This window comes from Mesoplodon bidens (assembly GCF_964165515.1).
Source record: "Mesoplodon bidens genome assembly, chromosome: 11".
In the NCBI taxonomy this organism is placed as follows: domain Eukaryota; kingdom Metazoa; phylum Chordata; class Mammalia; order Artiodactyla; family Ziphiidae; genus Mesoplodon; species Mesoplodon bidens.
Genome location: NC_138167.1, coordinates 96,511,292 through 96,523,703, shown reverse-complemented (window position 1 = coordinate 96,523,703; position 12,412 = coordinate 96,511,292). Strand labels below are relative to the sequence as shown.

General features: G+C 41.4%; 1 protein-coding gene across 1 annotated transcript in view; it reads right to left on the bottom strand.

Moving 5' to 3' along the window:
- The window catches only part of PAWR (pro-apoptotic WT1 regulator), a 101,235-nt gene extending 89,145 nt beyond the window's left edge, over positions 1 to 12,090 (bottom strand). Inside the window, exon 1 of the mRNA XM_081249770.1 lies at positions 11,419 to 12,090. Within this exon, the coding sequence (XP_081105896.1) occupies positions 11,419 to 11,964 (546 nt within the window). The 5' untranslated portion in view covers positions 11,965 to 12,090. The remainder of the gene's footprint in view (positions 1 to 11,418) is intronic.
- Between the last annotated feature and the right edge of the window lie 322 nt (positions 12,091 to 12,412).

The following is a 12,412-nucleotide window of genomic DNA, read 5'->3' as shown; positions in this document are numbered from 1 at the left end:
GGCCACGGGGAGTGGGAAGGGTAAGCTGGGACGAAGTGAGAGAGTGGCATGGGCCTATATACACCACCAAATGTAAAACAGATAGCTAGTGGGAAGCAGCCGCATAGCACAGGGAGATCAGCTCAGTGCTTTGGGACCACCTAGAGGGGTGGGATAGGGAAGGTGGGAGGGAGATGCAAGAGGGCGGGGATGTGGGGATATATGTATACGTATAGCTGATTCACTTTGTTATAAAGCAGAAACTAACACACCATGTAAAGCAATTATACTCCAATAAAGATGTTAAAAAAATAAAATAAAAGACTAAAAAAAAAGAAAATTCCTATGTTGAGATCATAAACCGCAATGTGATAATATTAGAAGATGGGGCCTTTGGGCGGAGATTAGGTCACGAAGGTGGAGTCCTCATGAATGGGATTAGCGCTCTGATAAAAGAGACCCCAGAGATCTCTCTGAAGCCCTTCCACCTTGAGGACAGCGTGAACCAGGAAGCAGGCTCTCAGCAAACACAGATTCTGCTGCTGTCCTGGTCTTGGGAGTCCAAGATCACAGCCTCGAGAATTGTGAGAAATAAATTTCTGTTGTTTATATACCACCCAGTGTATGATATTCTGTTATAGCTGCCTAAAGTAAGACATGATTTTTTTTTCCCTAAGAGTAAACCTGAAGTTCCTTAAAGACTGGTGATAACGTAACTCATTGTATCACGGAGCCCTGGGCCTGGGGCGCAGAGAAGGCACTCAAATGTTTTTGAGTAAACCAACTAAAAAAGAATCTACCCAAAGTGCTGTAGCACCCAAGGGAGAGGAGTGACAAGAGCAAATGCTAAAGAAGTTCAGGGAGGATGAAAACGGAAGAGAAGGTGTCACGTTGGGCAATTATGAGGCCATAAGCAAACTTGGCAAGATCAATTTTAATAAAGTAGTGGGACTGAGCAGTGAAATGGGAGTTAGCAGGTGAAAACAATGCCTTTAAGTTGAGCAATTAAGGAAAGAAAAGTCCGCTGAAGGTGAAGCAGAATTAAGGGAACATTCCTTCATGGCAAGATGAACCAACAGAGAAAGGCTGGGTATTGAAGAAGGAATAAACTAAGCGAGATTCCAGATGGTAATCAGGATAGAGTTAGCCCGGCGGGGGCGTGGTGGGGGAGAGGCAGGATGGCACCACTCAGCTAGAGGGAAGAAGGCTGAGGCCGAAGTACCACTTCCATTCCGAGATGAAAGTCGTCTGGGAAAGCCAAGGGAACACGTCTTTCTAATGGACTAGATGATCTCTAAAGGCTTTTCCAGTTCAAACCACCCAGTTATGTAATGTCCTAATACCAAAGAAAAACCCTCTAAAATCCATCCACTGCTCTCCTTTTCTATCCCCACTGCCCTAGCAATCAGTGTTAGTGTACGGTTCAACGCGTATTCTCAGCTCTAGTCACTGTCTGCTCCCCAGATCTTTCTCTACCTCACTACTGGGATTGATCTTCCCATACCACGGTGTTACACATTTTGGATATACGGATGTGGATATGAATACAGACACAGATAGATACAGAGATGTGTAAGTATGTATGCATGGGCATATACATATACACTCTAGCACTTGTTTAGAAAACTGTATTTGTTCCAAAGCAACTAATATGTGAGGGAGCATTTGAGCGTAACACACATTTCACGTCTGCTTCTGTGCAACTGCAAGACGCACTAGGTGAGCAGAGAAAACACGCCCCAGCCACACAGAAACGCACAAAACACACACACCACAAAGTTCTGCCAGGTAGCTCCGCTCACTCACCGCATGTGTTATGAGCTACACCCATCCATATCCGGTGTGAAACTTTCAATCCAATGTCACACAGCCCTTCTTCCACCACGTCACAAGGTGCAACCCTTTTGACACCCACTTCTGTAAGCAAACTTCAGGCCTGTTACAAGGTACAGTGTCATCTGTACTGCAATACTTTCCCACTTCTTAACCATCTAACATGCACAAAGCTGTGCCAGTCTTGACCAGGTTTCTATCTGTTCACACGTCACTGACAAAGTTGTTCAGTGTTCTTCCCCTACACTCCACGTTTCCATACACCCTGTGGTTTGTAACCATGTGACTTTTGCATACCATGTTGAGTTTTATGAACTTGTACGTGGAGTTATAGCTTACACACACTTACAATTCCTGCAGCTCTAATCACGAATTTCCCGCCAAAATCAAAGGCAACAGAGGTTAAAAAAAAAAAAAAAAATCTCTGGGCAACCTTCACAATTATCTGAAGGTCCCAGTACCTATAAGATGCTTTGAACGACCCGAACCCACTTCTTGAATGGTTCAGGAAACACAATATTTGAAAAGGAATAAATGGCTGTTTAGCAGTAGGGCCAATAAAGCAATGTTGAAATATTTTAACATCAAAAGACACAAACATATCCATCCCTAAAGACAGGGAGTATACTGGTGGTTGTCAGGGGCTGGAGGGAGGGTAGAATGGAGAGTTATTGTTTAATAGGTATATAGTTTCAGTTTTACAAGATGAAAAGAGTTACGGGGATGGTAGTGGTGATTTCTGCACAACAATGTGAATGTGTTTAATACCACTGAATGTACACTTAAAAATGGTTAAGATCTTATGTATGGGTATTTTACCATGATTAAAAAAAAAAAATCCATCCCTTGGGCTTCCCTGGTGGCGCAGTGGTTAAGAATCTGCCTGCCAATGCAGGGGACATGGGTTCGAGCCCTGGTCTGGGAAGATCCCACATGCCAGGGAGCAACTAAGCCCGTGCGCCACAACTACTGAGCCTGAGCTGTAGAGCTCGCGTGTCACAACTACTGAGCCCGTGTGCCACAACTACTGAAGCCCGTGTGCCTGGAGCCCGTGCTCTGCAACAAGAGAAGCCACCGCAATGAGAAGCCCGCGCAAGACCCAACGCAACCAAAAATTTAAAAAAATTAAAAAAAAAAATCCATCCCTATTTTTGAAGAACACCATAAAAATATTCATAATGAATGACTAAATATACACACAAATCTGTATAGGGTGGTTCCATTTTTTATGTAGATAGAAAAAGGGCTAGAAACAAATATTAATATGTATAACAGGTGATAGGTTTCTCTAACTTTTTTTGTATTTACACAAGGGAACTACAATGAATACATTACTGTTTTAACACATTTTTACCAGCAGAAAAAAAATAATTTAAGATACAAATTTGATTTGGATCAACTTTTGCTGGCATTACAGAATATCAAGAGGTCTTGTCAAGAATTTGAGACCTAAAGTAACTTCTTTGACTATTTCAGCTAAAATAGTTTCTATTCAAATTCCTCTGGTACCATCTTCTGAATGTTCATTTTGTTCTTCATAACTCAGATTTCCATTATTTTTAAATACTACTAAAAGTATTCTGCAAGGAATTCCAAAAGTAATAGAAAATCATTTCATACTTTATATAACCTGAAAATTTCTCAAATAAGATTAAGTAGTTCACTTACATGCCCATAGATAAGCTGAATATTAAAAGGTATCTTTTAAAGTTAATTGTGTTACAAAACATGTTTTCATCACGTTTTTCAAACTGTATTTTATTATTTTTATTTATTATTCAATTAGTCTCTTAATAGTTTATAAAAAGAGCCTGTAAACAAAATTTTAGCTGTCACAACTGTAATCTACAACATAAATTCTCTCCTATCTGTTCATTTCAGCAAAACTCTAATAAAATACCCACTTTCAGAACACAACAGCCCTTTTTCTTTAAATTCAACTTACAAAACAAATGAAACTATTATTGAAAACCACATTGTAACCTATAAAAATTTGGTGAAGGAAATTTCTAAAGACTATCACAGAATAAACGTTTATTAGCCAATTCGCGTGTTTAGTTTTGAACTCACTGGAGCTGTTTTTGCCCTTTAAGTATATAATTTTGCTGCTTTTAGAAATTAAATATTGTTATAATTTTATTCAGACATGGTGCCTGGCATATTTTTAAGTAACCCAAGAAGAATGTAATAAATAGCTGAGGCTCAATTCTAACACCAATATGTACACAGCTATAAACAAAACTGCATAAGACTTGGGCTTCCCTGGTGGCACAGTGGCTGGGAATCCGCCTGCCAATGTGGGGGACACGGGTTCGAGCCCCGGTCTGGGAGGATCCCACATGCCGCGGAGCAGCTGGGCCCATGTGCCACGGCTGCTGGGCCTGAGCTCTGGAGCCTGCAAGCCACAACTACTGAGCACGTGTGCCACAACTACTGAAGCCCACGCGCCTAGAGCCCGTGCTCCACACAACAGGGGAGGCCGCCGCAGGGAGAGGCCCGCGCACCGCAGCAAAGAGCGGCCCCCACTTGCTGCAACTGGAGAGAGCCCACGCACAGCAACGGAGACCCAACTCAGCCAAAAATAAATAAATAAATAAATAAACATATATTTTTAATGGATAAGACTTACACCAAAAGTTGCCTCAGCAATAAGCAAATATGTTAAGAATCAACTGGCTAGCTAAGGACACCGACAGGACTAATATGTGAGAGGAGTAAACAAAGGGAAAAAAGTCTTCACTTGAGACTATTTTGACAAGATGGACAAAACCTGTTTTAAGAGTTTGAACTAATTATTAAACATATTTACAAACATACACTTTCCCTTAAAGAATATAAAAAAGAAAAATGAGTAAAAGTACAGTTCAAATTACACATGAAGTATTAGAGGTTTTTTCTGTAGGCTAGGTTTCTGCAAGAAGCAAGGCAGACAACATTTTGTACTAAATATATGACATTACATAAATGTTTAAGCTACTCTGAATTTCCAAGTACCTCAAGTTGTCTCTGTTAAAATATCTATAAAGTTCTTAATTAAAAGGGAAAAATAAGAATGTTTAACATCCCAGTAAGAAATTTCCACTAGACATCAACAACCACCTTTCAATGTAACCTATACAATAACTATAATTTATCATTTAGTCATTCTTAGAACATTTTCAGAAATGTTATCTCACAGGATTATTATATGAATTAAATAAAATAATCAGTATCAATTTCATTTCACAGATCAGTAAACCAGTACAGAGCATTTAAGTCAGTTCTTCTCAAACTTTGGTATGTACAAGAATCACTCAAGAACATGTTAAAATGATGTCTTAAGTAACTCCTTCCCACCCGCAGACTGAGGTGGATCCCAGAAATCTGCATTTTAAATAAATAACACAGGTGATATTGGTACAGGTGGTTCCCCCCACCCCAACCCAGCCACATCTTTTAGGACCCTGATTTAAGTAATGTATGACTAAAGCCATTAATGGCATAAAACTCCATTTTTACTCTGAATCAAAGTTCCCAAACGTTTAGATGGTAGAGCTTTACAGATCTCCATGAAAGATATGTAAAATTTTAAACAAGTTGAAAATATTACATTCAATTAAATTAAGTACCTCTTATACTAAATTCCAGTAAAATCAAGTGGTAGTAGACGTCTAAGTTTTTTAAGAAACTTAAAACTGAGGAGATTCTACCATTTCATTTCTCTGTGAAATGCAGGAAAAGCTGAAATTAAATTATATTAACTTAATAGCTTCTCGTGGTTTGAATACTGTTGCACTTTACTGAGTAGGGAGCTAAAACTTAGGTACCACAGGTTCTAGGAACATAATAAAAAAATTAAGATGAAAATGTAAAAGCACTTAGAGCACAACTTTGTGATTACACTGAAAACCACTGAACTGTACACTTTGAAAGGGTGAGTTTTATGGTATGTAAATTATCTCACTTTTTAAAAAGAAAAAACTCTTAGAAAATTTCAAACTAGTATTTTCCAGTAATTTTAAATTTCTAAGACATTATATCAGCATTACTATTAGACAGCGTAATTACTTTCTGGCCTGTATCACAGATTCTGAAAACCAGTACAGAAATAATAAAGAGCATAAATAAGGCTACTAGCTTGACAAAGATTTTAAACAAGAATTGTAATGCCACTGTTTATATATTTATTTGCTCTCAAATTCTTCCAGTAAAGTCCCACTTCATCTGCCTTTTTATAACAGGGTTATTTTCAAATTCTATAGTAATTTATTAGCATCTTATAAAATAATCTTTGTATTTCTTAAACTAGGTATATAGTATGTAATACACTGAAATATAATAAGATGGTTATTAAGCACCAGGCTTTGAAGACAGACTACTTTGCTTCTTACCACATATATGGCCTCTGGCCAGAAACTTATCCTTTCTGCCCCATTTTCCCATAGGGTTGTAGAGAGAATTAAATGCGCCAATATACGTAAGATGCCTAAGTCAGTGCCTGGCACTTAATAAACACACCATAAATATCATCTACTTTAATTACATAATAATTATTTTATGTAAAAAGGCCTCTCAGCTTAGAAAACTCATTACAAATCCTGATAATATTAAAATTTCAATTTTCTTTATCGATTTAGGAAAGCTGCGACTAAAATATTATTAAGGAATCTAGGTGTTTATGCTGTTTCTATCCTATTCACAAGTCCAATTTTCTCCAACTCTGAGTCACTACTAGTTCTTCTCCTGACTCATCGCATAGAAAGGTAGACAGTCTGGAATATAATGGGCATACCAAAAGGCATTTCTTAATCTATCTGGATTTATAAGATTTACTAAGTGGAACTTGTCCTATATAATGGTAAATAAATATGCTATATAATTATGACTTAAATTGTGTTCACTTAAAAGTGTTTGTATATATCAAATGTTCCTTCAAAGTATGTAGTAGGTGTTATAACCCCATCTTGACTGAAAAACAACATATCACTTAAGTAAAATCAAAGATCCACATTTTCTGACTGCTAGCCAAAAGCAGATTAATAATTTGCTGATCATCTGGTGTTCAAAATTTTGCCAAGCAAACTACAGACTAGAAGCTCAGAAGCAATCTCTGAGCCTAAAAATTTGACCTTAATTTCTATTCAATTCCATACTTTCATTGTTTTCCCCACTCAGATGTTCAAATCATTTAAGATAACCTCTAATAAAAAGTTATTGAAAAAAATCTAGGGACATAAGCTAAATAATGCAAGATAGATTAATTAAAAACTCCACTTTCCCTAGACACAAATGTACACAAGAAACCAAATACTTTTAAAATACTACTCTACCACTTATTCACTTTCCCTGTGATCTTGAGTCATTTAAACTCTCTAAGCCTCCACTTTCTCCTCTGGAAATGGGGATAAGAAGAGTCACTATAACGACCATATGGGATTGCTGTGAGCATTAATCAAAACAACACATAAAACACTTTAGCCAACCACTATGAAAACAAGTTAAGTTTCAGTAAATGTTAACTTTTATATATAAATCCAAACTTTAGCACCATTTGACCTCTATCTATTGAAAGATTTTATTTTCCATGAAAACCATCTCTGTTAACCCATTCATGCACACCTACCCAATGGCAATAACTTCACAAGCACTCTGAAAATGTGGATGTAACAGTCGAGGAAGTTATAGCCCCCCCGTCTTGAGTTAGGTACCCTGCCTAACAGCCTGTACTTAACACTGTACTACTTAACACAGTTCCCTATATTACTTGAGAGCCCCTTGTGGGCAAGGCCTGTGTCCTATTATTCATTTCTGTATCCCGAGACTGAAACCCAATAGTTCTAAACCCTGACTCACAAGGGGAGCTTATCAAAATATTAATGCCTGGGATCCATCCCAGACCCATTAAATCTAAGGAGGTCAGGGAGGTAGAAGACAAGTAATGCGCACGGGGGGGCAGTGTTTTCATATCCTCACGTACTGTTAGTGCGCTGCCACAGGTAGGAACCACTGCACTCTGACATTTAAACTACTATACAGACAGGTATGTATACGTGTGTGAATATATAAATATATAGGTAAAGAAATGTAAGTCTCAGCTCAAGACCCTCAACCTCACAGCTACTCCTAGCCCCATCATCTCTTTCCTTTAAACAGACAACACTGCTAATAAACAATTAGTTACATGCTGCGTTAAGATGGCTTTTAAACTGTTAACTCAGTACAGTACTTAAGTTTCTTCATGTCATTATATAAGCCTTAGCTTTCTTCCTAGATTACAGCCTCGCTCCTTGAAAATATACACTGCCTTGTTTTTCTTGTTTTCTCCACAGTGCTTATGATAGTGCCTTGAACACCAACATGTAATAAACATGTGGCTGATCGAATACATGCATACAAAAATTATCAGCAGGAAGTATGTCACATCCAGATTAACCAATTTGGGCTATGACTCAAAAAACAGAAAAAGTAAAAATTCAGAAAAAAGTTTAAAGAAACCCTCTAACTTAGTAAAAAAGAACAACTAAAGTTTATCTCATTAATGAGCATCTATATATTTGCGTTTATTACAGCCATCACATGCAGTGTCCCATCACCATCCACCACTTTCAGATTCTGAACTGCTTCCTTTACTCAAACTATCTTCCAGTTGCTTGCGGCATCTTTAGCTGCTGTCATGTTCTTTTGTAACAACTTTACGACACTCTGTAATTAGTCAAATAAGTTAATGAAAGTCACAACGAGTGTGTCACACATGCTTAATAAATATGCCTTGAAGAAACAATGTTTATCAACCACTAAAACAGACTCTTTGCATACAAGTCACATGCTAATCTCTAATATAAATTTAGATGGGGATACTGTCTGAAAATAAGAGAGTCTTATTCAACACTATATATAATACAAGTCTAATTGTGAGTACTGACAGACTGATGATTTTCTGCTTTTATAGTATTTTCCCACCTGAAAATTCTATTAAATAGTATATTACTTGTAAAAATAGGAGTGCTAAGAAAAAAAAAAGAAAAAAGAAAATAAATAAAATAAAATAAAATAGGCGTGCTAAGCTGTATTACACAAGAAACTCCACAGCAACTGGCATTCGCAATGTTGAAACTACTAAGAGAAATGAATGGCACACAATTCTAAAAAAAAAAAAAACAATTTAAAGATACGAAAATGATTCACCTTAAAAGTTTTGTGTCATACGTGTATCACTATTAACAATCTGAAAGACTTACGTTGTTTTTAAAAAACTGAAAACATGGGGACTTCCCTGGTGGCGCAGCGGTTAAGAATCCGCCTACCAGTGCAGGGGACACAGGTTCGAGCCCTGGTCCGGGAAGATCCCACATGCCGCGGAGCAACTAAGACCGTGCGCCACAACTACCGAGCGTGCGCTCTAGAGCTCGCGAGCCACAACTACTGAGCCCGAGTGCCACAACTACTGAAGCCCACGCGCCTAAAGCCCGTACTCTGCAACAAGAGAAGCCACCCAATGAGAAGCCCGCGAACCGCAACAAAGAGTAGCCCCCGCTCGCTGCAACTAGAGAAAGCCCATGAGCAGCAACAAAGACCCAAGGCAGCCAAAAACATAAACAAATTTTTTTTAAAACCGAAAATATGGGGAGGAGGCACTCAAGAAATATGCCTGCTAATTAGATACTGTGGTAAAACATTACCATGTTTTGTTGGTTCCTACAGCATTAAACAGATAGAGCCGGAGTTACCACAAAAAGAAAGCAGTACACAATTCCCTATTCAATAAAAAAGGTTCAAATTCCACGGACAAAAAAATGGTACCCTGGGTTGTTTGTTTTTAAGGAAGATTAAATTTAGGAGTTGCCAACACCCAAACGAAAAACATTCCAGAGTATCAGACTCAATTGTAGTGGGGAGTCATCTACATTCTCAGCACTACGTTCCCTTACCCAAAACAGGAATATTAACAAAGGATGCTTCTTAGGATCTCACGAGATACACCATACTTATTTCCCCCAGTAAACATTGCCCTTGTTTAAAAACCAAAAACAAAAAGGTACTTGAGAAATAACAATTTTAGCACAAGCAGCCAGACAAAAAATGAAGTTTAACATCTACCAAGATATTTCCCAAAATAAGACCCTGTCAACTGAACAATGAGGAAAAGATTGCAAATGACAAATTCTTTTATTTGGACCATCAGCTACTTTTAAAAAGAAAGTTGAGGAATGTAGCTTTTCCAAAGCCTTGTCTTCAGTTTCCCCCTAATCTTCATATTTTTAACTTAAAAAAAAAAAACCCTAGAAATTTGATTACCACTCTTATGAATTCCTTTTAAAGCAATTTAATGAGTAACAGATCTTTTGTGCAAGTAGGAAACCACAGAGGACAGTTTTGCTGGCTGATAAAAATCTCTCTGAAACACTCATAAAAATATACCTTTCAAAGACAAACTCTGATTTTCCAGGTATGGAAATTATATTAAGACTTAAAAATTTGGGTATGTTTGATATACACCCTAACTTACTGCAAATGCTTTTACTTGAACCACAGTTAAAGTTGGTGAATTCTTACTATTTATTTACTGTGTGTCAAAGTTGAATAAATTAGAAGGCCAGGAGGGAAAAAAAGGTAAAACCTAGAACCAATGAGAAAAAGATGCAACTACTTCGGGTGAAACAAGATTATCGAATCACTTCCCCAAACCGGTGAGTTACTATTAAAGTAACCAAATACTTGTTAGAGGATTGTTTTGTTTTGTTGAGGGTAGAGAAAGGTGCAGTTATACCCCAAGTAGACATGTTTCACCAGGCACTCTGTTATGGGAAGATGCTGCTGCCTGCATAATGGTTTTTGAGACTGCTCAAAAATACCAAAAAAAAAAAACCCAACAACAACCCAAAAAACAAAAAATCCCCAACCCTACCACAAATGTTTTCCAGAACACACAGAGCCAAATACTTAAATACAGGGAGAGAGCATTTTAGCAAAAAGAATTGAGGGTTGCTACAACGTTCCCAATGTCCACGTTACCACTCAGAAAAAAACTCGTGTGTGTGTGTGTGTGTGTGTGTGTGTGTGCGTGTGTGTGTGTGTTGGGGAGCACTATTTCCAAAACCTGGTTTATATATGAAATAGAGCATATGCTCAGCTGGATATACTTATCTTGGGTTCATTGAAAGATAAAGCTGTCTGGGATAGTGCTAAAGCCACGTTTTCTTTACAGGTGGTATTAAACACTGTTAAGAGAGACGAAGAGATAAAGTATCTGATAATTTGAGACGGGCACGTGGGAAACTAAAGTACGTGGTCATCACCATTAATCAATTTTTCTAACTGATCAAGAATAAACAAACAAGGCTAGGTGGGCAAGTTCTGGAGCCCCGAGCTGTCTTTCCAACACTGAAAAGAAGGATCCTGGATCTGAGATCTTAGCCAGGAAGCCTGAAAAGCACGCGTCCGACTTTGGATTTGGGGAACTTCCCAGCAAGCATTTGTTGAGAGTAAAAACTCCATCACCCCCTGCCTGCCTAACTCAGTGAAAGGCTAAGAAGTGCAGGCTCGAGGGGGAAAGCTCTGGGCCCGGGAGAGAAGACACCAGGAGGCGGCAGCCCTCCAGGGTCCGGCCGCGGCCCCCGCCCGGCTCACCTCTGCGGCAGGGATGTTGACCACGCCGGTGGAGCGCCGCTTCTCCCGCAGCTTTCTCTTCTCGATCTGCCCCTTGCCTTTCCTGGCGCTGGGGCCCGAGCTCTTGCCCTTCTCCGGGGCGCCGTCCCGCTCCTCCTCGCCGTCCCGTGCGGGCGCGGCCCCCGAAGCGGCGGCGGCGGCGGCGGCGGCGGCGGCGGCGGCGGCGGGGGACTCATCCTCCGGCCGCCGCGGGCCGGGGGCGGCGCGACTCAGCTGCGCAGGGCCCACGGCGCAGTTCACGCCCCCGGGGCCGGGGGCGGCAGGTGCGGCGGCGCCGCCTGGGAGGTTGTTGTTCAGCTCGTTGGCCGCAGCGGTGGCCGAAGTACCCAGGGGCCCCGGCGGGAGCTTCCCGGCCGCGTCGCCCGTGCCCCCACCGGGGGCGGCCGGGCCCGGGGGATTCTGCTTGGCGCGCATCTTCTCGCGCTTCGCCTTCCACTCCTCCAGGAAGTCTGTGGTGCTGCCGCTGCCGCCGCTGCCGCCGCCGGTCCGGTAGCCACCGGTCGCCATATTCCCAGCGGGGCCGGCCGGGCTCTCACCTCAGGCCGCCCGCCCCGACTCCGGCCACCGCCCCCTCTTCCTTCCCGCCACCCGGAGGAGGCAAGGGAACGACCCCCGGGCGCGGGGGCGGCCGCGGCTCCCCGAGGGACCGGCTGGTCTGCAGGGAAACACAAAAGGGGGCGGAGAAGGGAAGCGTAAGATCCTCGCCCGGCCCGAGGGTCTGCCCCGCGGCCGCGCCCCTCGGAGCCCCACCGAGAGCGCGCCCACTCAGCCCCGCAGGCGAGGAGCCGCAGAGTCCCCACTCTAAAGTTTCTCCGACGCACCTACACGGCTGGCCCGGACGATCACCGCCCCTCGAGGGGTGGAGAGAGGCACGGTCCCCACCCCTGGTCCGCCTGCCCGCCCGCCCGCCCGCCCCATCCCCGCCGGGGTCCGAGCCTGTGGCGGTCGGGGGACC